General features: G+C 38.7%; 1 protein-coding gene across 1 annotated transcript in view; it reads right to left on the bottom strand.

Annotated features, from left to right (window-relative positions):
* Positions 1-2635: 2635 nt before the first annotated feature.
* The window catches only part of LOC121919503 (ALK tyrosine kinase receptor-like), a 119778-nt gene continuing 98484 nt past the window's right edge, over positions 2636-23929 (bottom strand). Inside the window, exons 2-4 of the mRNA XM_042446161.1 lie at positions 19604-19735; positions 5588-5722; positions 2636-2754 (exon numbers count right to left, since the gene is read on the bottom strand). Coding sequence (XP_042302095.1) covers positions 2636-2754; positions 5588-5722; positions 19604-19735 — 386 coding nt within the window. The remainder of the gene's footprint in view (positions 2755-5587; positions 5723-19603; positions 19736-23929) is intronic.

Here is a 23929-nt window from a genome sequence, read left to right as displayed (position 1 = left end):
GAAGCAAGCTTGTTTTCTGCCGCTCCAGAGAATAGGACCTTGAACAATGGATGCAAACTACAGGAAAAGAGATTCCACCTAAAAATTAGGAGGAGCTTCCTGAGAGTATGAGCTGTTTGACAGAAGAACACACTCCCTTGGAGTTGGTGGAAACTCCTTCTTTGGGGGATTTAAACAGAGGCTGTGTTGCCACCTGTTGGGGATGCTTTGATTGTGATTTCCTGCATGGCAGGGGGTTGGACAGGATGATCCTTGTGGTCTCTTCCAACTCTGTGTTTCCATGATTCTATGAGTACTTCTGTCTGCAACCATCACTGTTTTACAGGCATTGCATTTCCAAAATGCCTATTTGTCCTCAGGAAGCATCTACATTTTATTTTGGTTTATTGAAATTTCATAGAATCATAGAGTTGGAAGAGACCACAAGAGCCGTCCAGCCCAACTCCCTGCCATGCAGTAACACACAATCAAAGCACCCGTGATAGATGACTATCTAGCCTGTTTAAAGGTCTCCAAAGAAGGAGACTTCTTTGGAGTTTCTTTTAACATTTCCAAATCTCCTACTATTTCCCACACTCTACTTTTAGACTGTGATCAAGGCAGATTTAATGCATTTGACACCATGTCTCCACCTACCCCCATCCCCACCTCTCCTTGCTTTCTTCAGCTTGCAGATTCAAGACGATCACTATTTTGTGACACCTGAATTGATTCCAATAAAGTTAGTCTGACAGTGGATTGGGGACAATATTTACCTTATTTTGCTTCCCCCCACATTTCCAACTATTTTCCCATATGAGTCTCTCAAGGAACTTCTTAATCACCCGTTGCTTTTTTTAAAAAAAAGATATTAATCATTTTTAGCTATAATATCATAAAGGATAGACAAATCAAACTCTGTCTATATGGATTCGACAAATCTAGACCCCAGGGATTGGATAAGGGGAGATACATGTTGCAATTTGTAATTATAGAACTTTCCAAATGAGAATATTTTTGTATGCTCTAACACATGCTATTTACTCAGTCTGTTGTAATTATTCAGTATACTCTCTGCAGCACTGGTGGCAAAGCGGTTTCCAATTTTAATTTTATATGCCTCTTGGGTATGTCATTTCCCTGCCACTGCTAAAGAGCACCAGTGATTTACATCAGCAATGTTTAATTACTTCTAAAGGCCAAACACTACAGTTCTCATCCTTTCTTACTTGAGTGAATCTATCATTCATGGGAGCATAATGGCAGTTCAAAAGAAGGGACGGTCCTTGCTGCCAAAGCTTTGATCCCTAACCTACAGTGCACCCGACCCTGAACAAATTAAAAACAAACCTTAGAGGAACCTTCTTTCTGAATACAGTTCTTTCTATCAGTTCTCATTCGCTCCAAAACCACTTAGAATAACAGAAAAAAATGTCCTATTGGACCAAATCAGAGGCTTGTCTAGTTCAGTACTCTATTCACATAGTGGTCAGCCAATTGCCTATGGGAAGTCTACAGAAACAGGACATCAGTGCAACAACACCTTCATGTTGGCCAGATGCTGACACTAACTGAGAAGGACGCTGCTTCTGACACTGGAGGTAATACCTTGGTGTCATAACTAGTAGCTATTGATGAACTTATGCTCTATAAAATTTTCTAGTCCCCATTTAAGCAATCCAAGTTGGCAGTTCTTGCTGTTATCCCTTGGTAGCAAATTAACTGTTTGAAGGAGTATTTCCTTTTATCTGCCACAAACCCCTTACCAATCAGCTACACTGGATGACTCTGCAGGGTTCTAATATCATGTCACTTCTCATGGGCTTTCCTACCCCAAATCCAAGCAAGAATCAATAATCAGAGCCATGATGGGTATCTGGACTTTCTTTGAATTCAAACTGGGTATTGCAAATATTGGTATCTCAGGCCTAGAAGGCAGTGGAGATTAAGAATGAGTCGTTTGGGGCATGGTGGCCATTCCACTCTATGAATTGCTGTGTTTTACATTGAAAGTTGCTTACTTATTCATACAGGCTGAGTCTCCCTTATCTGAAATGCTTCAGACCAGAATTGTTTTGGATTTTAGATTTTTTTTTAATATTTGCATATATATATAATAAGGTATCTTGGAGATGGGACCTAAGTCTAAACATGAAGTTCATTCATGTTGCGTATATACCTTAAACACATAGCTTGAAGTTAATTTTGAACCATCAGAAAGCAAAGGGGTGTCTGCCTCAACCACCCATGTGGAGAATTTTGGATTTTGGATTTCAGAATTCTGGATAAGAGAGACTCAGCCTGTACAAAATCGTAAACTGAGAAAGACATTCACCCTTGTATACGCATAATGCCTATGTGAATATGTCTTGGGGCTTTCAATATTATGATGTGCAGCTAGCAAAGAAACATTGATAGTAATTAATGTGTTTTTTTTTCTATACAGTGAAAAGCAGCCCTAGGCCAATAGAAGTAACATCTTTTGTAATTATTATACTCAGCTCCAAACTTTGGATGAGTGGACTGTCCCATCCAAGCTTTTCCCAGTTACAACTCAAGCTATTAACATTAAAGGCTGGTGTGGAGGGCCTTAAAATGAAAGGAAGGCATAGCATTTGTATGGGGAAATCTAAATCTTTCACTGACTTATGCAGTGCTAAGCAAAAGTACTTGCCTCACAGGGAGAGTTTTTCATTGGTGCTGGAAACACTGCACTGGTCATCACAACTGCTTCTGCAACTGGCATCTCACTGGTATTAAGTGAAAGTGAGCACTCTGGAGGGAAGAAAAGGAGGGGAGATAAATGCATTATTAGAACAAGGCTGATTAAAAGCTTAATAGAACTTTTGTGGAATAACCCAACCTCCTTGACTTTGATGTGTGTGCATTTGCATGTTTGCACATGCATGAGGGCATATATGTGCCCAAACACATGTATAAGAATGCTCATACAAATGTTAGATGGTCTGTTATTAAAGTGGCATAACATATGGCTAAAGGCATTTTTCAATATTCTTTCAGTGCAGTGATGTAGTTTCATATACTCTAGGGTTTCTACTTGGGAATTGTATGCAAGCATTCTCTGTCTGCTTTCTTCACAAACAATGTTTATCCCTGGCTTGGGATTTGTTTTCTTTACTTGATCCATATCAAGAGGCATCCAATTTCTTCTTCTTCTTCTTCTTTTAAAAATTGATTTTGAGCAAACCTTTGCTGTTATGAAAGATGCAAAAGTAATATTTCAGTGAAGCAGCAGGCTGAAGGTCAGTCCTATCATCGTAAAGGGTGCAGAAAGAGAACTCCAAAGGAATGGAAATCTTAGTGATCTGAATTACTGAGGCTTGGAAATGAAACAGTTTCTTATTCCTTCTCTTGCAGCCTAAGATACTGGCTAATAACTCTCCAAGTTGTGGAGGTGTTCAGAAGGATAATTTCTAACTAGGATTGTACTTAAATAATGGTTAAAGTCTTCTTCTGTATCTGGAGGTATCATCTGTAGCTAGTACTGTGTTGAAATCTCTCCATTTCCTTCTCTTCTCAGCAAAGACGTTTCCATTTAGCTGGGAAGTATGTGATGGATTACACAAAAGAAATTGGAAACACATCTTGAGATGCTCAAAATATGGTTACAGTGGGCCCTTGGTATTCACTGGGGTGAGGTTCCATGGATCTTACCACACAGGGGCTCCAGGCACGGGATGAGAACGGAATGAAAGGGGCTGGGAACGAGTGGAGAATGAGTGGGGGACTGTTTTCATCCCATGCCTGGAGCCTGTGCGGTAAGATCTCATGACTCTCCCACCCCATGGATGCCAAATTCCATGGATTCTCAAGTCCCAATGTATACAAGGGTATTGTAAAATGGTGTTACTTATATAAAATAGCAAAATCAAGGTTTGCGTTTTGGATTTTTAAAAAAATAATTTCAAGACATGGATGGTTGAATACGTGGCTGCAGAATCCATGGATACAGAGGGCCAACTATACTGCAAATCTATTTTTTTTTTACATTATCTTTAAATTTTATGGGGATGTTTTGCAGGTTGAATCTTGGCATGACATTTGCTCTAGAATTCTTCTTAGCTTTACTGTAATTTTTAATATTTGCATGGTCTGTGCCACAATCTGTTCCTAATCTTGTTTTTGAAGAGAGACTGGAGTGTCTCCATTTGTTGCTTTCAGTTGATTTCTTTACTGGTCATCAACTGACGTTACCTCTGTGGTTGCTCAAAGAACGTGTTTATGATGAACAAACTGTTGGCCTAACAAATTTCAATCAGTTACTCTCCTGCCTCATTTCTTGTTCCTATGTCAATTTTTCCTACAATCTTTGATTCTGCTATGTTTCCTACTTTTGCATTTTAATTGTCTATGATTAACAAATCCTCTTTTGGTGTGTGGTCAGTTTTCTCCAATAGAGAATCTTTTAGGTTTTTTTCCTTCTGCCTCTCCAGCTGGAGCATAAACTTGAATTATGGTTATATTGATAGGTTTTCCTTCAAGGCTTATTGGTATTATTTAGTTAGACTTTGAATTTGACTCCTTTTTGCTACATCTGTCCTCATTATTAGTGCTATCTATCCTATTTCTTCTTAGATTTTGATTTTCTAAGTAAAACATTGTGTAATTATATTACACAAAATGTCCCATTCCTGTCCACCTTTGCTTGCTCATCTGAAGAATTGCAATGTTCATACATTCTCTTCCTTATTTTACTATGTCTACCTTCCTCTGATTCATGCTTCTCACAGTCCATATTCCTATAATATGTGGTGTATGGCTTTAGACCTTCCTTTCACCTCTGAGCATGTCAGCAACTGAATATCCTTTCAGCTTGAGTCCAGTTGCATTACCCACAGCACCACTTGTAGTTGATCTCTGATGTATCCCAGTAGCTTGTTGAATGCCTTCAGACTTGAGAGTCTCATCTTCTGGCACTAACCCTAGTTTCATTTTGAATGGTCTCATCATAGGGATTTTCATGGTAAAAGCCTTCAAATGGGGTTTATTGTGGCTCCCTCTGCACAGTACTAGCAGGTTTTAGCTATGGTTTGCTGTTGTTAACTGCCCTCGAGTCGATCCTGATTCTGATCCCTGTGGATGAGACATCTCCGACTCCCAATTTTCCATTGGTCTGCTTCCTTAATAGAATCCATCCATCTAGCATACAGTCTTCCTCTCTGTCTACATCCCTCCACCTTTCCTAGAATTATTGTCTTTTCCAATGAGTCATTCGTTCTCATGACATCACCAAAATACAACAGCCTCAACTTTATCATCTTAGCTTCCAGGGAGATTTCAGTGTTGATCTGTTCTAGAGCCCATTTGCTTCTCCAGCACCACATCTCAAGTGGATTGATTTTCCTACTATCCACTTTCCTCACTGTCCAGCTCTCACAGCTGTACTGCTGTGTTGTTAGAGAGATCCTCAACTAATGTCATGACTGCTTTTTGCTCCTCAGCAAAAGACTATCTGACATGGGAAATCCTACTAGCAGCATTGCTACTGTCAGCATAGCCTCTTGTCTCATAAGACCATGCGATTCCAGCACCATGGAAAATTAGTACCTTGCTGACATATCTTTCAATAAACAAAAATCTGACATACCTTTCAGTAAACAAAAATGTTTATTCTGTGGATTTCCAGTATTCCAAAGATTGGCGTCTTTAGAGATTGGCAAACTTTGAGTCCAGCCACAGTCTCCATCTTCAAAGGAGCAGTAGAAGCCAGGGGGGAGTTTTTCTGCAAGGGAAATTATGGCAAAAGACAAAAGAAAAGAAAATGAACAATTTCTTCCATAATCTCAACTTGGGTATGCATATGGTAGGCCAATGACATGTGATAGCCAATAGCAATGCATAGTGTTTTTCCTAAGGTTTCCAAGAGCTTCCATTTACCTTAGCAAAAGAATCTTTACTGCAGTAGTTCCCTATATTTGGTCCCAGATGTTGTTGAACTACAGCTCATATCCTTGATCATGAGCCACTTTCATCATCAGGCCAACATCTGGGGACCCAACATGGGGACCCCCAACATCCTGGTTACAGAGGGCAATACTTTTACCTTCATATTTCAGATATATAGAGAGAGGAGTTACACAACCACTGAAAGATAGTGGCTTTGATATGGCCACTTCATGACTAAGATTAAGTGTGAACCAGGAATGTTGTGCTTTTAAAATTGATTTTCTCAGCTATACTTTACCAACAACATATCTTTTCGAGCGGGCTTACCCCTGACTCTATCCCCCGGTATATTTTCTCACCCCTCCGTCGTCAGCTGGTTGAGTTGGCATGAGTTTGCTTGTTTTTATTGCAATGTTTTAATGTATTTTAATATGTTTAATTGTATGGATTTTCTTGTTGTACACCGCCCTGATTTTTAGAAGGGCGGTATAGAAATAAATAATAATAATAATAATAATAATAATAATAATAATAATAATTATTATTATTATTATTATTATTATTATTATTATTATTATTATTATTATTATCTAAGATAGAGGTGACTGTAATTCCTTAACTGATCTGGTATCAGCTAGTAGCTATAATGCCTCTGCCAAAGAATGGAATTGGAGGATGTGGTATTCAGTTGGCAGGGCAATGTAGCTGATGTAATACAGACAGTGGCCATGCCAAGACACTCATCTGCTTCACCCCAAAGTGTTTTTTATGTTAGCATAAGCTTTCATGGATATAACTCCACTTCTATCTCATGCTAAAATAATAATAATAATAAAAGTTAGGTGTTAAAGGTGCTGCCACATCTCTGTCTTCCTTCCTCTTCCTTTTCCTTGTTCAATCCTCATAAGGATAAAGATGGAAAACTCTTGCTGTAGCTCTATATAAATCGGTCAGTTAATTAGTTAAGCAATCACAGCACTCATGAGTTTTGTCTAGCATATTTGTAGATATCATGGTTCATCTCCAGGTACTTGTTAGTGCTGAGGAAAACTGACTCCATACATAAAAGATTGCCAGCCAGGAAAGCAAACGCCACTGCCAATTCTGGAAGTAGCTGGAGATAAAAGCTCCTGCTTCTGAACAGAGTGTCACTCACAACTGCTTAGGTTCTTCTGAAGAGGCTTTTAATCTTAGGGCCTGAACAGACAGGCCAAAATAAAGCTGCTTTGGGTCACTTTGGAGGTATGCTGTTTAAATGACACACATATCTTAAGAGGCCAGAAGCTGCGCCAAATCTGCGCTCCAGTCCTTAGGACTAGAGTGTGGCTTTTGGCGTGGCTTCTGGCCTCTTAGGATGCATGTATCATTTAATAATAATAATAATAATAGATGTTATTTCTATCCCGCTTTTCCGCGATGATCAAAACAGCATACAGACCAAAATTCAACATAAAAATACATACATATCAATAAAAACAATGTAAAAATATCATATTAAAAACTATTACACAGCCAGCTTGGTTAAAGAGCATACCTCCAAAGTAGCCCATAGCAGCTTTATTTTGGCCTGTCTATTTGGGCCCTTAGTTTCAGCAAAATATTTACAAGCATGATACAGCAATATTTTCACCATCCGACATAATGCTCCACCACTAATTGACATCCACTAACTCATAGTGTATTGGAGCATTCTTCCTTATATACACAAACACAGACAAGGATTCTGATCCAACCCCCTGCTAGTGTTTCATCATCTTCTTGTCATGTATCCACAGTGACTGTGCAGTTCTGAACTATTACAACATAACTCCTTGCTGAAGTTTCATCAGCTTCCTTTGAGTCAGCATTTCCCCTTTTTACACGTCACATGCACCTGAGACTTTTTACAGCCTGGGGCTGTAACTTCTCTGACAGTACCTATCAAAATGAATGTTTTTGTTTTTTTAAAAGCAAATGACCACCTACAACCCACCCACAGAGAACCAGCAATCTAACAACAAATGCTCACAACATACTCTCCAACTCTCCTAATTTAGCAGGGATACTCTCACTTTCAATTAACCCTCTGCCAGTCCACTTTCCCAGTTGCTTTTTCTCTCTCTTCCTCCCACATTTCTCCTTTGTTTTCAGGTTACTTCAATTGGTGCAAAGTGAGGTCAAAAGGCAGAGGTAGTTTGCACTCAACTAACTCAGCAGGGGAAGAGGATAAGAGAAGGCAGATTCTTGCCCTCCCCAGTAGGCTCAGGCAAAAGTAAACTGCTGCTGCATTCCTCAGAATTGCGAACTTTCCTATTCATAATATTTGTCATCCTGACCACCCTGATGTTGTTTGGCCACATGTGTCCTAGTTTTCATTGTGAAACACTGGAAGAATATTTCACACTGCAATAGCAATAGCAAATACATTTCTCTACTGCTTATCAGTGCACTTAAGCACTCCGTAAGTGGCTTGCAAAGTGTGAGCTAATTGCCCCCAACAATCTGGATCCTAATTTTAGCAACCTTGGAAGGATGCAAGCCTGGGACTAGCTTGAGCCCCTGGCTGATATTGAACTCACAATCCTATAGTTTGTGAGTGAGTGGCTGCAGTACAGGTATTTAACCATTGTGCCACCAGGGCACTGGTACATTGTATTTATGTAAATCTACTTTAGTATCTTTGATGACTAATACATGTTTTCTAGAAAGATATAACAGTCTGAGTTTGTTCAGGTGAAGTGATACTGCTGTCCATTTGGAATTTTAGAGGAAGGTAGGCAAAAATAAAAAAATCATTTCATGACACCTTAGTAGGAGTGAAAGAAGCAGAGCACAACAGAGAAGAGGAGAGAACAAGAGTTTTGCAGGGCTTTGGACCCATCCAACATTTTGAGCATGAGGACATTAGACTTTAGTATCAATTCAGCTAGATTGCAATTGTGAAGAAAAATCCACATTACTTTCTGCATAGAAGCTTTCTTAAGAGAGCGAGACAGTAACTGAATAAATATGCAACATTCAAAATTGTCATTACAGGAATTCATTAGGGATGTAAAGAATATTTGCAAATTTTCTTATCAGCAAAAAGAGAGGATGTCTGAACACCCTCAAGATACCCCTGGTCATTTTTAATAAGCATTTTTGGTAAATGTTTTGAGTCAGGAAGTTTGAAATCTGAATGATGACTGCTTTTTGCTTCACAAAGTAATCTTAGAGGTACAGATGCTGTCCTTTTGCTTTGAAATGCAAACCATCCAAAATCCCAGAGCACTATTTGTCTCTTCATTCATCTACTCACCTCAAAGGCTCAGAATAAAGTTCAATAAAACAGCCTCTGAGATGTCACAAATTATTTCACCCAAAAACTGCATGTGCTCAGCTACACACAAGTATCTTTTGCATAATCATTTTCTCTCCATAGAGGGAGCCAATCTGCATATGTAGAGAAATGTTCACACAGATCAGCTCCGTCCATCAAAATAAACAGGGAAAGGGATCAGCCAATGACTCCCAGGAGCATATCAGAGAGATTGTGCACAATAAAACTTTGTGAATTGAAGCACATATGTATTTACTGTTACACATGCACAAAGTCCCATCAAAGTCCCTCCCCCCTTATTTAAATCCTACTTTCCTTTGAGACTGAGACTTGGGCTGGTTACATAAGAGAGAAAATTACAATAAAGATATGTGTGGCCAAAATTATACAAAATGGAGATGTACAAAGTATTAAAATAAAGGTAGAATTACAACCACTTAAAATATTACTTTAAAACAAAGAATAAAAAACAGAACAACGCCATAAAGCAATCTGTCCGCAAAGGCTTTGGAATAAAAATACCTTCACTTGCCCTGAAAAGACAACTAAGGAGCCATCCTAATCTTCCTAGGAAGGGAATTCCAATGCATCAGAGCAACCGTAGAAAATGTCTTCCTCCCTGTTCCCACCAAATGTGACTGTGAAAGTGGTGGACCGAGAGAGATGCTTGTCCTGAAGGTCTTAAAATTTGGGCAGGCTCATATTGGAATATATGGTTTTTCAGGTAGCCTGCACCTGAGCCATCACATGGGGAGGGTGAAGGTACAATTTACCTGAGCCCAGAGGTCCACTCTATTGCCAAGACTACAGCCCCATGACTGTACAAGCTTGGATTGAGGCAATAAGAAGGGCTCTGCCTCCTTATATGAGCCTATCTGAGATCTTCACAGAAGACTCTTCTCTCAGCTCCTCACTTTCCCAGGTACATTTGGTGAGAACAATAGTCTTCCCAGTGGCTGCTACTAGACTACTAGAGTACCCTTCTTAGGGAGGCTAGGACAACTCCCTCCTTCCCATCCATCCATTGACAAGAAGCTTTTAGGAATTAATGCAATGGGTTTGTAATGGCCACATTGATTTTTATTTTCTGTTTTTAATGGATATTTTTAATTATATGGATTGTTTCATTGCAATAACAACATTTCATATATTACAATTATGTTTTTACATACATTTTAATCTGTATTGCTTTCAAAACTTTTAAACTGTCTTGAATTTCACTACAGAGGGGAAAAAAGCAGAAAATAAATGAGTGACTAATTAAATAAATAAATAAATATGGGGGAGGGGAAATATGAGGATAAGAATAATTTCAGAATTAAAATATTTCCCCCCATGACTCATGAGATTCTATACATGGGATGAGGAGCATGATCTTGCTATGGGGAGAAGGTCCTTGCTAAAAGTTTTCACTTGCTCTGAAAAGGTGGTGTTTGGGCCATGCAGGTGTGGCTATTATTCTCAGACAAGGGGGGGGGACTACTAAGCTGAGTGTGGGCCCAGTTGCCTTGGCAATGGCACCAGCAATCTAAATCTTCACCTTTTTATTCCTGCATCCTAGAACAAATTATTTCTGACATTTTCTCCCCATTCCACACAAATACTGATTTTTTGTGGGTTTCTTTCAGCATGATTAATACTTTGGGATTGTAGTGGTGAAAATTCATTTATATATTCTGTTTGGTTGCAGAAAATGTGTATATTGCACAAAATACAATGAATCCTGTGTAAAAAAATTACTTACTTACATTCTTATTTAATTTATATCCTGAGTTTCTCTACATATGGGACCAACATCATTCACAATATGAAAACAGGCAGAAATTACATGCAGGAAAGGTGAATGTAATTTTTCTGCATAGGAATCCATGTATTTGCCCAAAGTGTAAAATGTACACATATCTGAGCAAAAAGCAATTTATGCTATTGGTTTTTTTGTAACTTAGCAAACCCAATCATGTACAAAACCCACATGGTTTTGCTGGGGTGGGGTAGACCTACACCCTTTGGGGGGTAATGGTGCAGGAAATGGTTAATTTTGAAAAAAGAAAAGAAAACAGAAAGTGGTTTCTGTCCAAAATACACATTTTATGTGCTGCTAAATTATGTGCATTTTTGTATGAGTAAACTGTCTCCAGTGAGGGCCTGAAGAGACAGGCCAAAAGCTCTGCCTTTGGGCTAAACCAGGGGTGTGGTGTTCAGATGATGGGCTGGACTGGCGGTGTGGCATTCAGATGATGCATATCCCTGGATTGGGCTGAACCCAGCACAGAAAGGAGTGCAAAAACAAAACAAAACAACAAAAAACGTTGCTTGCCAGCGGTCCACTGTGAACCATGGTAGTGGCTGGCCTTGGGACCATGGCATCTGGTCAATGCAGTTCAGTGCAGAATGAGGAGCAATCGGTGCAGGAGCAGCCTCTGGCCACTCCTTTTGCCCCCGTCTGCTTGAGACCTGTCTCAAAGTGAGAAGAACCTTCTGACTGGCCTCCTTTTCCTCAGCAGGGTCCTTTGATACTTGATACATTCCCTTTTGTTGTTGTTGAGGATACAAATATCAGTGAGGTGTTTTTTTCCTCACATCCCTAGAAGAAGGCCATCTATTTCATCTTCTATTGAGAGTGAGGGCTACTGTCAGCCCCAAGGCTATGGTCATGAGGTAGTAGGACATCATTACATCACTTATGTTACCCCTGATTGACCAATATCATGCAGTCAGTAGGAGAAAGTCTTTATCTAAAGCTGTTAACTGGGGAGAAATCTTATTCTTTGCTTACAGTTCTCTTCCAGTTTTCCCCTTTAATGAAGATAACACACTCATTCCTCTTTTGTTGGATTCTGGCCTCCAAAGCAGACAGAGGTTTTTCTCTCAGTCCGAAGCTAAGTTCTGAATGAATGTCAGAAGCAGGTGCATCCGGAAATTTTCTTGCAACAGCTCAGCATGCAGTCTAGTTTAATCCACTTCAGTGCCTGCTGTACAGTATATAGAATGGTCCAAACAAACCAGAACAGTCAGGGGGAGACATCTAAGCATCAAATGTTGCCTAGGGTCTATGAAAAGTACTGCAGAAAGATTATTGTGAAGGTAGAAATAGAGATGTATTAAAAGAGCAATTGCTAACCTAGTATACCACTTTCCTCTGTCATAAATATGTCTTTATGAACCTCTGGCTGCCTCATACTCTGAAAGTGCAGACTTTTCCACTTATTGTAATGTTTCCAGCATACTGCAAACCAGTGACAGCCATTCACTGAAGCTTTACAATCTTTACATCACCTCAGACTATGTTATCCTGAGTCTTTCTTGATTTGCACAGACTCTTCTAAGTATAATCCAGAACACCAATCACTTTGTACAGAGCTCTCTTGCTTACACAAACAACAAAAAACTTTTCTATGCTTTCCATTTAGACATTTGGAGTGTCTCACATGGGGATTTTGACTGTGCAATAACAGAAATAAATGAATGCAAATGGCCATCACCAATCAAATCCTATAGACACAGCTTTTATTTTGCCTCATGACAAGGAGGACCAGAAGTATATACATTTTATGCATCAGACAAGAGGGAAAACTCCCTTAACAAGAAGATGTGTGAACAATCCATCTTGAAATAAGAAAAATTACCAATCAATATAACACCATGATTTTTGGAGTGGGGAATTTGTATGAAAAATAATATATGTCTCAGATGGCAGATAGTGGACAAGAAACCTCCAAAATTTCAGAATGATATGCGCAAGGGCCAGTGAATTCCTGCATGAAAGGGGGTTGGCCTGGATGGCCCTTATGGTCTCTTCCAACTCTACAATTCTATGATTCCATAATTCTATGAGTTACGATAAATTAAAAAACACCTATTTAATGGAAGAGTAGTTCATTTAGTGGGATGATGCATGTGGAGCATATAATGACATATAATTTCCAAGCAAGCACATAAGTGCCTATGGTGACCTATGGTCAATCAGACCAAAGGCCTACCAAGTCTAATATTCTGTTTACACAGAGGACAACCACACACAACTATGGGAAGCCAACATCAGGGCATGAATGTAATTTCCTCCTCCATCTTGCTGATACAGAGGCATACTGCCTCTGATTCTGGAAGTGATATACATCACCATCCTGACTAGTAGTCATTGTGGCCCTCGGCTCCATTAATGTTTCTAAAGGCCCATGAAGCCATCCAAGTTGACAGTGTATTCAGTATATACAATCTGAAAAAGTATTTTCTTTTATGAATTTGCTACCATTTTGTTTCAGTTCATAACAGCAATTTCTAGTTTCTATACCTCATGCATAACTTTATAAGCATCTAAACTGTCTCCGTATGCCTTCCTTTTTCTAAGCACATATTCAATGTAACAGGTTCCTCAAACTCCTTTAGACACACACTTACACATGCACACACACACTTTGAGTCTTGTGACAGCATTACTTGTTGTCCTACCCTAAATCCACTGGGACTGGAGAGCATTAATTATGGTTAGAATAGAAAGCTGCCAATTATAAAACCCCACCTCTTTTTTCACACACCGTTTCTCGACCCAGGTATTTCCGTTATAGGGAGAGGCTGGGAGAAATGTTTTGTAATAAAAACCTCTAATGGTATTCAGATTCTGATTTGGTCTACTTTGGAGAAATATTGCTTCATTTCAGACATCTGCTGAATCTGTTCAAATGAGGCCAATTGAGTTCCGGATGGAAGATTGGTCTGAAACCAATCACACTCCTACACTAAACCACAATTTAGTGCTTTGTGAATGAACTTGGGCACATTGCTCTTCCCTCCTATTTTCTCACTTGCTGTGATCACAAGGTGATTAGAAGCAGCCATTTCTGTTTTCAACAATCTGCAGTTTTATGTTCCATCTGAATCATGACAAAACTATGATCAGTTTAAGCTATGATTTTGTAAGCAAGCCAATCTTAAATCTTTAGGTTCTCTGGTAATGGAAATATAGAAAACTGATTGTTGGCCATTATCTTGCCATACAGTCTTACATTATGATGTTATGATATTCTGTTAAATGGAAAACAGTAAAGAATCATTGCCCAAAAGGAGTTAGCCAATCAGAACCAAGAGATGTCAATTCAGACAGTGTATCAGAATGTCAATTGCCTTCGTTGTGAGGCTTTTGTGGACTCAGTCCCATCTTCTGCATTCCCAAGCCTCTTGACATCCATTTTTTCATGCAACTCCCTATAAGGCTAACCCTCTCCTATAAAATTCATTTGAGTATCTGGAAAAAAGAAAGAAAAGAAATTGCAGTTGAAATTCTGGTTATGTTTTTTGACTGATCTTTGGTCCACAATAGGGCAGTGTGGGTACCCAAGGGTGGAAGCTGACCCTTACCCATGAATTGTGTTAATTGCCCAAGGAGAAATGGTCCTGAGATATAATTTGCAACTTCCTTTCAAGCGTATATGATAATGTTTTATGTGCATGTTCATAAGCATTAGTTCTTCTTTAAAAATACCAAAACTACTCATCAGTCCTTTGGTTAAGTCATGTAATGTATTACCGTACTTCCTAGTAAGGAAGTAATCTTAATTAGTTTTATTCTCACATGAAAGAAAGAATGAAGAAGTTTTCCATGGCTTTAAAAAAAACACGATAACCTGTTTTTGCAAAAATATTTCTCTCTCTCTCACACACACACACACGCCAAAGACACGCTTTGCACAAAATTCAGCATGTTTTGCACCATACATATGTTTTATGTGGAAATTTTTTTTTGGGGGGGAGACAAAACAATGTTTCTGCAGTAATGAAATTTTTGGGAAAAATTCCAGAAATTTGAAAAGTGTCATGGTCATTGATCATCTTCTCAATAGAGGTGATTCAATGTGTCATCCTTCTTGCATAGGATGAGAAAACCTTTGTGCTTTTTAATTTATTAAGGTGATAAGGAGAAGACAAACTCACCAGATATGGAGTGTGCCTTAGCATGACCTCTCTCATCAAAGAAAGAAACAAAAAACCCTAAAAGTCTCCATAAAGAGATGCCCCTTTGCACCTTAATAAATTGAGACTTTAAAAAGATGTTGTAAAGAGATTGAAGGGAATGAAAACTGAATACCTCCAACCCCCCCCCCCCCCCGCCCCTGGGTCAATAGGAAAAATGACATTTACAAGTTCAGAGGAACCATAGTTAAAACTACATTTACCAGACTGAAAGAGTCTTTAGGACAGTATAGTTATCTTTAGTATTTGGGGCAACAACAACAACAACAACAACAACAAACAGACCTGCAAGCATCCCACCTTTCTTTTTGGCAGTAAATAAAACCACCATGGATAAGTAACAATTTTCTGTCATTTCACATCACCACAAATCAATTTCCTTAGATACATGCCCCACTCTAGCTGCTTTTCTATTGATAAAATATGGTGGTGCAACATCAGGGAATAAACCTTCACAGTTCTTTTGCATAAGGAGGTATCCAGTATCCCCTTTTACAACAACCTGCCCACCTGCAATATGGACATAGAAAGCATGTAATATGGCATAGAAAGCCCCCTGCAGCCAAACAGTAGATTCTGGCAGGGGGAACTTAGCCATGATCTGGCTGCAGTTTTGTTGCTGGGAATAAAAAAGGAGCAAATACATTTGTTTTCCCTTTTATTCCCAGTCTATTGGATACTGATGGGCCTCAGAGTGTGTCTCCATGGCAGAAACTGGAGTGCCATGTAGCAGCAGAAAGGGAAGGCCAGCAGAAGGACAGTGATTTATGCTCTATCAAGGATCATATAGGATTTCAGCTTCAGCTTAATGGTAGGGCTAGTTCTGCATCACAGCCATAGACTATACCATAGTATTTAAGCATTATACCAGAACCAGTCCACTGTGGTCACAGTATGCCTCTGCTTAATCTTGCTTTACTTCACTGAGACTGTGATATGATCGATTGTTGAATGTTATATTATTTGCCATTTTAATCCTACTCAACACCTGAGGTGCAATACCTTTCAATAAATATTATTCAGCTATTTAGCTGTGATTGTTCTGAGTACTAAAATGTTTATTACCATGACAATATTGATTTACTATTAATTATAAAAAAGGTAGTGCTGTACAAACAAAACTAATGAAGTTTAATTCAAATAACACACTTTCTTATAAACATCATCAATATTCATTATAATATTTATTTCTATAATTTACTAATTATACCAATGGCAACAATGCATCAGATGGACTACGCTTGTAATTCTCTCCATTTTACAAATACATCATAAAACTGAATAAATCTGTCTACATTGATTTTTATTCTTTGCCAAATCCTAGTCAAATAGTTTTCTATGTATTCCCAATGTAGATTGTAACATTCATGTTTGCTGAACATAATAGATCTATAAACTTCAAGTCACAGACTTCCCCATTTCTACATAAATCACATAATAAACCAGCTAAGGGGTCCTGAGAAAGTTCATATCCAGCAATACTTTTAACACATGAAATTGTCCTTCCAACCCCAGTGTCATAATATTTGAACAGAACCATCAGAAATTCATACACTCTTAACAGACTTGCCTAACACCTTCAAAAGATTAGGCAGCTGTGGTTATACATTATTTGTTTCTTCTATGGGAACACTGGAAACTTACACTATATATGACCTCTGGTCCAGCTAGCTCAGCACTGTCAGTACTAACTGGCAAGAGTTCTCTAAAGTTTCAGAGTTAGATTCAACATTCGACATTTTTGAACTTTCATCCCCTCCCTTGCAGCACTCCAAAACTGGATCCATAGGGTTTTTCAGCCTTCCAAAACTGGGGTCATACAGAGAGCTATAGTGGAAAGATGGCCTGCTACTACAAGGTAAAGTTGGGTTTAACTAGATCTTATCATTCCACCAGCAGAGATCTACTATTGAATCCTATACTAAACAGGGATACTTTCCCAATTCTACTTGGAGATGTCAGGGATTATATTATGAGCTTTATTTAATTTTAATTTTATGTTTTTGTATGCAGAGTATGTATTCTAACTGTTGAGTCACACACAGCTTTTCATTTAGTCACTACTCTTTTTAAATGTGGTGTCAGATGAACTTAATACCATTTTTACAGAATGGCGTAATGCCATCATCCAGTGATGTATATTCCAAATACCATGGCATACATCCAAGTTGTGAGTCAGCCTTTAGATGTATTCTATGAGAAAGAACTAGCAGCTTCCCAAAATAAATAAATAAATAAATAAATAAATAAATGGCAGGAAAGGAGGATAGTTTGACCTCAGTGTTTTTCTCTTTTGCTTTTGTGAGTGTGTTCAGCACAAAAGAGGTGGCATTGATATTGGTATGCATTTCAGTGTGAGAACAACCCCTAAGAAATGAAAGGGGGAAAAGAAAGGAGAAAAAGAAACTACCAGTATAACTCTCTGTGTAAACCAGGCTGTGCTGATCTCTTTGGACACTGGAAAAGAATTATTTTGGTTTCCGTGATCCAGTAGATATCTCTTTTAAAAAAAAAAAATCACACCTGCGTTGTTTTGTACAATGGTGATGCAAGGAGGGGGTAAGTTAATAATGAAAATGCTACAGGGAGAAACAGGAAAATTATTGTGCTATAAGAAGAAGTGGCAGCATCTAGTAAACCAATCATGAAATTCCTGAGGGGAAAAGAATTACAACAGGGAAAAATAATATATCCAACACATAGAATAATCCAGAAAAGACTGCAGATAAGTCCTCAGTTTACAGAAAACTTTGGAGTAGTTATATGGAGGAAGAGCATTGGATTATTACAGAAGCAGTCTATTATTATTTCCTTTGTGGGTAGTTTTGTGCAGACTTACATCTTACACTATACTTCAAATGAAGCAGCTTTTTCCCATCATAAAATGGCCTCTGTAGAACTGTCAGTATTTTGCAGTCATTTCCTTCAGTTTCTTCTAAAATACATACAACTCATTTTCCGCTGCAACAAGAAAATGCACCAAGAAAACTCATTCCCTGAATCTTATTCCTAATATTTCCACCTCCCACACATAGTGAGTGAAGCCTGAATCACAGTGTTTGATGGTGTTTTAGCTTGACGATTCAAGCTTTCTGTACTATTTCCTGTGATAATCTCGGCACATCTACCCCTCTGTCTCTCTTTCTTTGTTTACTACAGTAACTTTCCCAGACATTAGAGTGGTTCCTGTTAAGTCCTCCAATATACCTTTTGCTGATGAGGCTATGCTATTCACTAAAAACTATTTTGCTTTACCTGGAATTCCTATGCTTTGCTTGAAACTTCCACAGATCACTAATTTGACATTTCCAAACAAACGTAACATTTGCAGGGGGGCTTAAAAAACTACATAGATGATATTGGCAGTGCTTGAAAAGGGTCCCAAAATGCCTCAACTAGCATGAGTTTGGTGGCTGATCATACTGGCTTAGAGAATGCTGAAAACTATTGTCTAAAAAGTAATTTTTCCAAGTTCTGGATATTAGCAGGGTGAACATGTTCATTATTGAATGAAAAAGGAAAGGTGAGATGGAGTGGCAGAGAAGCGGCTTTCTCCTTGCTTCTCCACATGCTGTCTTAGCACTTGGGTTCTCCTTTCTGAGGGAGATGGTAATAAAAGTGTGCTTTTTTCCAAACAGATTTTTCCAGCATGACAAAAGACACACTTTAACAACTGTCTCCCTCAAGAAGAGAATAGAAGTGCTACAGCATCATGAACAGAGGCAAGGAGGAAGCTGCTTCCCCACTGCTCTGTCTTCACTTTCTTTTGTTCAGCAGGTGACATTCCTTGTGCTAGAAATGTTACATTTTAGGAGACCCTGAACACATGTAGATTCTTTCCCTCATGGGGATCTCGATATCACACCTGCAATTCCCTCCCTTAATCAGAAAACTGGTTTAGTTGAGTGAATTCTGGAGTCCTTCCGTCCTGCTATATACACATGCACAGTGTGTATAGCACTGTAAACATCTAGTTACTTTGTCTGACTGGGGAAACTGCTAGACCAGGGCTGATAAAGGGCAAAAGGGTTGCATGCTGCCTCAAGCTTTTCCAGGGGTATTTTTTTTTTTGGTCCAAAATGCCTCCATCAAATGACCTATACAAGGTGTGGAGGGTATTTCCATCATGTTTGGAGACCCCTCCCCACCCCAGATGCACTGGTTCAAAATGCATTTTTGTAATTTTTTTCAAAAAAACTTTTTTTTTTTTGCAGCAAAATGGAGTCAGGAAGGCCCATGGTGTGAATGACCCCATCTCCCCTGGAGGGTGTCTTGGGCATTTGTGGGGCAAATGTTTTTGGGGAGGTGGAGTGAGGGGTGTTGCCATCCAAGGAATCCTGAAGGGTTAATGCAGACTCTTAGTCTTCCACAGTTGCCCACCACTACATTAGATAGTTCTTCAAGGTCTAAGACAGTGAAATATTATGATACTTTAATGATGAAACTACTTACTGCATTGCTGTCCCTCATCCTCTCCTTCAGGACAATCTCTGATGAAGTCACACACATGTCCCAGCTTGATTGCTGTCCCATTCCAGCAGTTGAAAGAACTCTGCAGAGCCATTTTAGAGCTCAAAGGAGGACCTATAAAAAGAGAGAAAGCTGTTCAAGTCACCTTGTAGCAATCTGTATAACATGCTCGGTGATGCATGTTCACTCTCTACCAACAGGCCATGTTAGTCAGGAACCTGAAAGGCAGTACACTCCTTCTTTACCATTCACTATTGCATCAACACAACACATAGGAGTCATGATGTTTGCTCATTACATCTGATTATCTTTCTATGTCTTTCTTTGTCTATGAGGTCAATCCAGAGACTCTGCACAATTCATTTCAGTGGAGCTTGAGCAGGAGACATTCTCAGTGGGAATAGAGCAGGAGACATCTCCAGTGCCCCATGCAAATCCCTATAATAGTGGACAGTGTATTTTACTCAGAATTTAGCCCCTAGATCCCCTCTGTACTTTCAGCATTATCTTGTATTAAATAATTTGCACTGTGATTTTTCATTAGTGAGTTAGATTACTGCTAGGGTGGCGATGCTGGAGCCGAATGTTCCCATACAGAGAAACTAACAGAGCCACAATCTACAACTTCCCTCTTGCCTCTAAATAAGCCAAGAAAACTCACTGGGACACAACTGCTAGAAACAAGATGCTGTCTTTTTTCATCACACTTTGTTAATGTTCATGCACAGAATGTCCCATAGATGCCTTCTCCAATCTGATGCCTTCCATTTATTTTGTGCTACAATTCCTATCATTCTAAGCCATAGACTGGTTAGAAATGATGGGAGTTCTTGGCCAGAACATTTGGAGTCCACCAGACTGGAGAAGGCTGCTTTAGAACAGCAGGGGGGGAGGAGGCTATAATGAAAATCTCTCTTGTTTAATAAATAATAAATTATTTATTTATAGCCCACCTTTCCTCAGATCAAGGCGGGTTACAAGTGCCATTACAAGATAAAAGCACAGTAAAAACACAGTAAATATACATTAAAATAGCAATCACCAATACAATCAATGCAATCAACAACATAACAATATCCAGCTAGCTTAGGATGTACAACAACAGTAAAAGTGAGGGGGAAGAGGGAGACTAACAGGGAACAGTCAGGGGAAGGCTTGTTGGAACAGGAAGGTTTTTAATTCCTTCCTGAACTGATCAAGGGAGGTGGCCGAGCGGAGCTCACCGGAAAGCGAGTTCCAGAGCTAGGGGGCCGAGATGGTAAAGGCCCTACGCGATGTCGTGGCATATTTCGAGTCTGGAACTCTTAGCAGATGCTTCCCGGCCGATCTGAGTGTGCGGGGCGGATTATATGGGGAGAGGCAGTTCTCCAAGTACCCTGGGCCCAAGCCATTCACTTGAAGAAAGCTCCCTCACCCACTATTTATGGTTGACTTTTAGAATGATTGTTCATAATTTTCAAAAGCAAGACCATTTACCTCAAAGATGCAATTTTGGTACCCAATCCTTATGTATACTCAAAGAAAGGTACCTCTTAATAGCTAATTCACCATACCTTGCTAAAACTATTAATAAACTACCTGTTGTTACTTTCTGTCAACTAGCCACAAGTGTGCGCTGCAATAAAAATACCAACAAAAAAATCCAGTATGACATCATTATGCACCCACATATTGCATCAGTGTGCATATCTATGTGAAACAACAACTTTTAAAAGCAGAGGCCATATTAAAAGCATATTGAACAAGACACAGACTGCAATTCCACCAAAGTCTTGTAAGTGATGGAATGTAGCACCCCAGATGCAACATGGCAAGATTTTTTTGGGGGGGGGGGGCACCACTGATCTGCACCGGGAACCATAAGTAAACAATCCACCAAAATATTGGAACAGCCTGTTGCTAAACTGTAATGCTTTTGAGGTCCCCTCTTCCTACTTCTGCTGAGGTGAATAGGACCTTCAGAGAGCACCTATCTGGACTCTTTGTCCGCTCTCAGTCAGCTTCCCCGAAGTGGGACAAGAGCTCCTACCTCAAGTGTCCCTTTGTTAGAGTCTCCTAGAGTCCACTGCATGGTCTTTCCTGAGGCTTTTAGAAAAATAACCTCTCCTGAGAAGGATCTCAGAGATTCACACTTCAGCCATCTCACTGGGAAATTGCTCTCTCATCAGCTCTGTGATGCTGAGCCCATTAAATTTAACTTAACTTTCTCATATCATTTAACCCTTTGTTGCCTAGAAAGAAAGCTCCTGTTGCAGAGATAATGGGAAACAGCCCCCCCCCATTATGACATAAACATTTTAATTATGAGGGGTGCAACATTTCCAACATGGCAATATTTCCAGTAGATCAACCCTCTGATCTAAACATGCTTGTGAAAAGAGAAAACCTATGTATCTACAGACTTGACATCTTAGATACTGATACTATCATTGTATCTGGCAGTATCCTCTGAATTTCATTCTTTAGACCCTGAAAATTCTGGAAATGCCAGTGGATGCATATTTTTCCCTGGAAAAGAGGCCCTTTCCCCTCCCACATCTCTAGTATGGGCAGTGCACTGAAGTTGTTAACATATTATAACTCAAGAATTGATATAGTTTTGTCCTGCCTCTAGCCATTAATTGTTCTCACAATTAGTTTCCTACATAATTTATCCTATCTGAAAAACTTGATACCTTGGTTAGACAGTTGGGCATATTCATTATGTTTTTCATCATTTTGAATATCCATATTTTCTCTAATGCTTCCAAAAAAGATTCAAAAAAGGTTTTCTTATTAAAAGCCATATAACTATCATTGTTTTTAAAGACCTTGTTCTGAGATATTAGTGAATTGACTCTCCAGCTATTTTACATGGAGTGACTATGCAGCACACTCTTCACAATATACACTGAGGATGCTGCTGCTAGGAGAGGGAATGAGCCAAGGGGAATGCTTTCTTTGTTTATAGTTGAAGAACCCAGTGTTGTATTCTGATAGCAAGCTTAATGAAGAAACAAAGGTTTATAATATACAGCCAGAAGGAGAGATGTCTGGAATCTGTAGGACTTCCATGAAATCAGAAAAATAAGATTTTTACTTTATTTATTTATTTTATCAAATTTATATGCCATCTTTCTCCCAATATGGGATTTATTTGAGATTTCTCTCAGATGTGTAATACACATTTTGCACCATCTATTCACAACTATTTTTGTAAAATATTCTGTTCTATAATGTCTATAAACTGACACTCCAAGTATGTTAAATGCAATAAAAATAGAGGTCTTTGCAGGCTAAATGTGATAGGGATGCACACAAGAAAGAATTTTTTAAAATAACTAAAAAAAAGTATATCTATTTTATGAAAAATTAAAAGTGGATAAAATTTCAATAATCATATTAGAAAGTCACTTTTTATGAATCTGGTTAAAGTATAAGTCAAAATGGTGTACTAAAATGCCACTTTAAGTATCTGCTAATGAAGTGTTGTTTGCTAGAGAAGAAATAAATTAAAAATTCCTGGGTTTCATATGCGGAAATTGCAAAAATTCAACAAGATAAAAGAGAAATGAAATCACAAAAAGAATTAATTGATGAGGCTATAATTGTAACTGGTTTGCTTACAGACAGTTAAAAGAATGATTCATTATGGATAACAAATTAAATGGAATTGGTTTAGTAGAGGCAGATTTGGAAACTATTGTAAAAGGTACTAAAATAAATATCCAATTTTTAAATCAGTTATTCTGTGGATAACCGAGTTCTCATTTATGATAAGTAAATGTTAACATTTAAGTCACTTCCTACTTAACCAAGTTGCTACTGTTATGATATTTTTGTTCTACTCGAACTAGACAAGGCATATTAGACAAAACAAGCTGTCACGAGTAAAGACCTAATCAAACTCTCAGAAAGTCAGCAATCTCTACAGTTTTATTCAATGTCTAATACTATGCCCTTTATATATTTTGTTAGAGTATGGCCTGTTAAATAATTAATTGTAATAAATCATCGACAATGCACAGTTCCAGATTTAATTTACCCCCACATTCCTCAAATGTGAAGATAGCCAGCTTTTGTGGTTTTACATCTCTATCAAAGTCCTATTGTATGACAAATCTTAATGAGCCAGTGTAGCATAGTGGTTTAATCATTGGACTAGGAGTCTGGCAGCCAGAGTTTGAATCCTGGCTCAGCCATGTAAACCTACTGGGTGACCTTAGGCAATTCACACTCTCTCAGCCTGAGGATGGGAATGGCAAACCCCCTCTGAAGAAGCATGCCAAGAAAACCCTATGATAGGTTCACCTTGGGTTCACCATAAGT

This window comes from Sceloporus undulatus, chromosome 1, assembly GCF_019175285.1.
Source record: "Sceloporus undulatus isolate JIND9_A2432 ecotype Alabama chromosome 1, SceUnd_v1.1, whole genome shotgun sequence".
Taxonomy (NCBI): domain Eukaryota; kingdom Metazoa; phylum Chordata; class Lepidosauria; order Squamata; family Phrynosomatidae; genus Sceloporus; species Sceloporus undulatus.
This window is presented reverse-complemented; position numbering and strand designations above follow the sequence as displayed.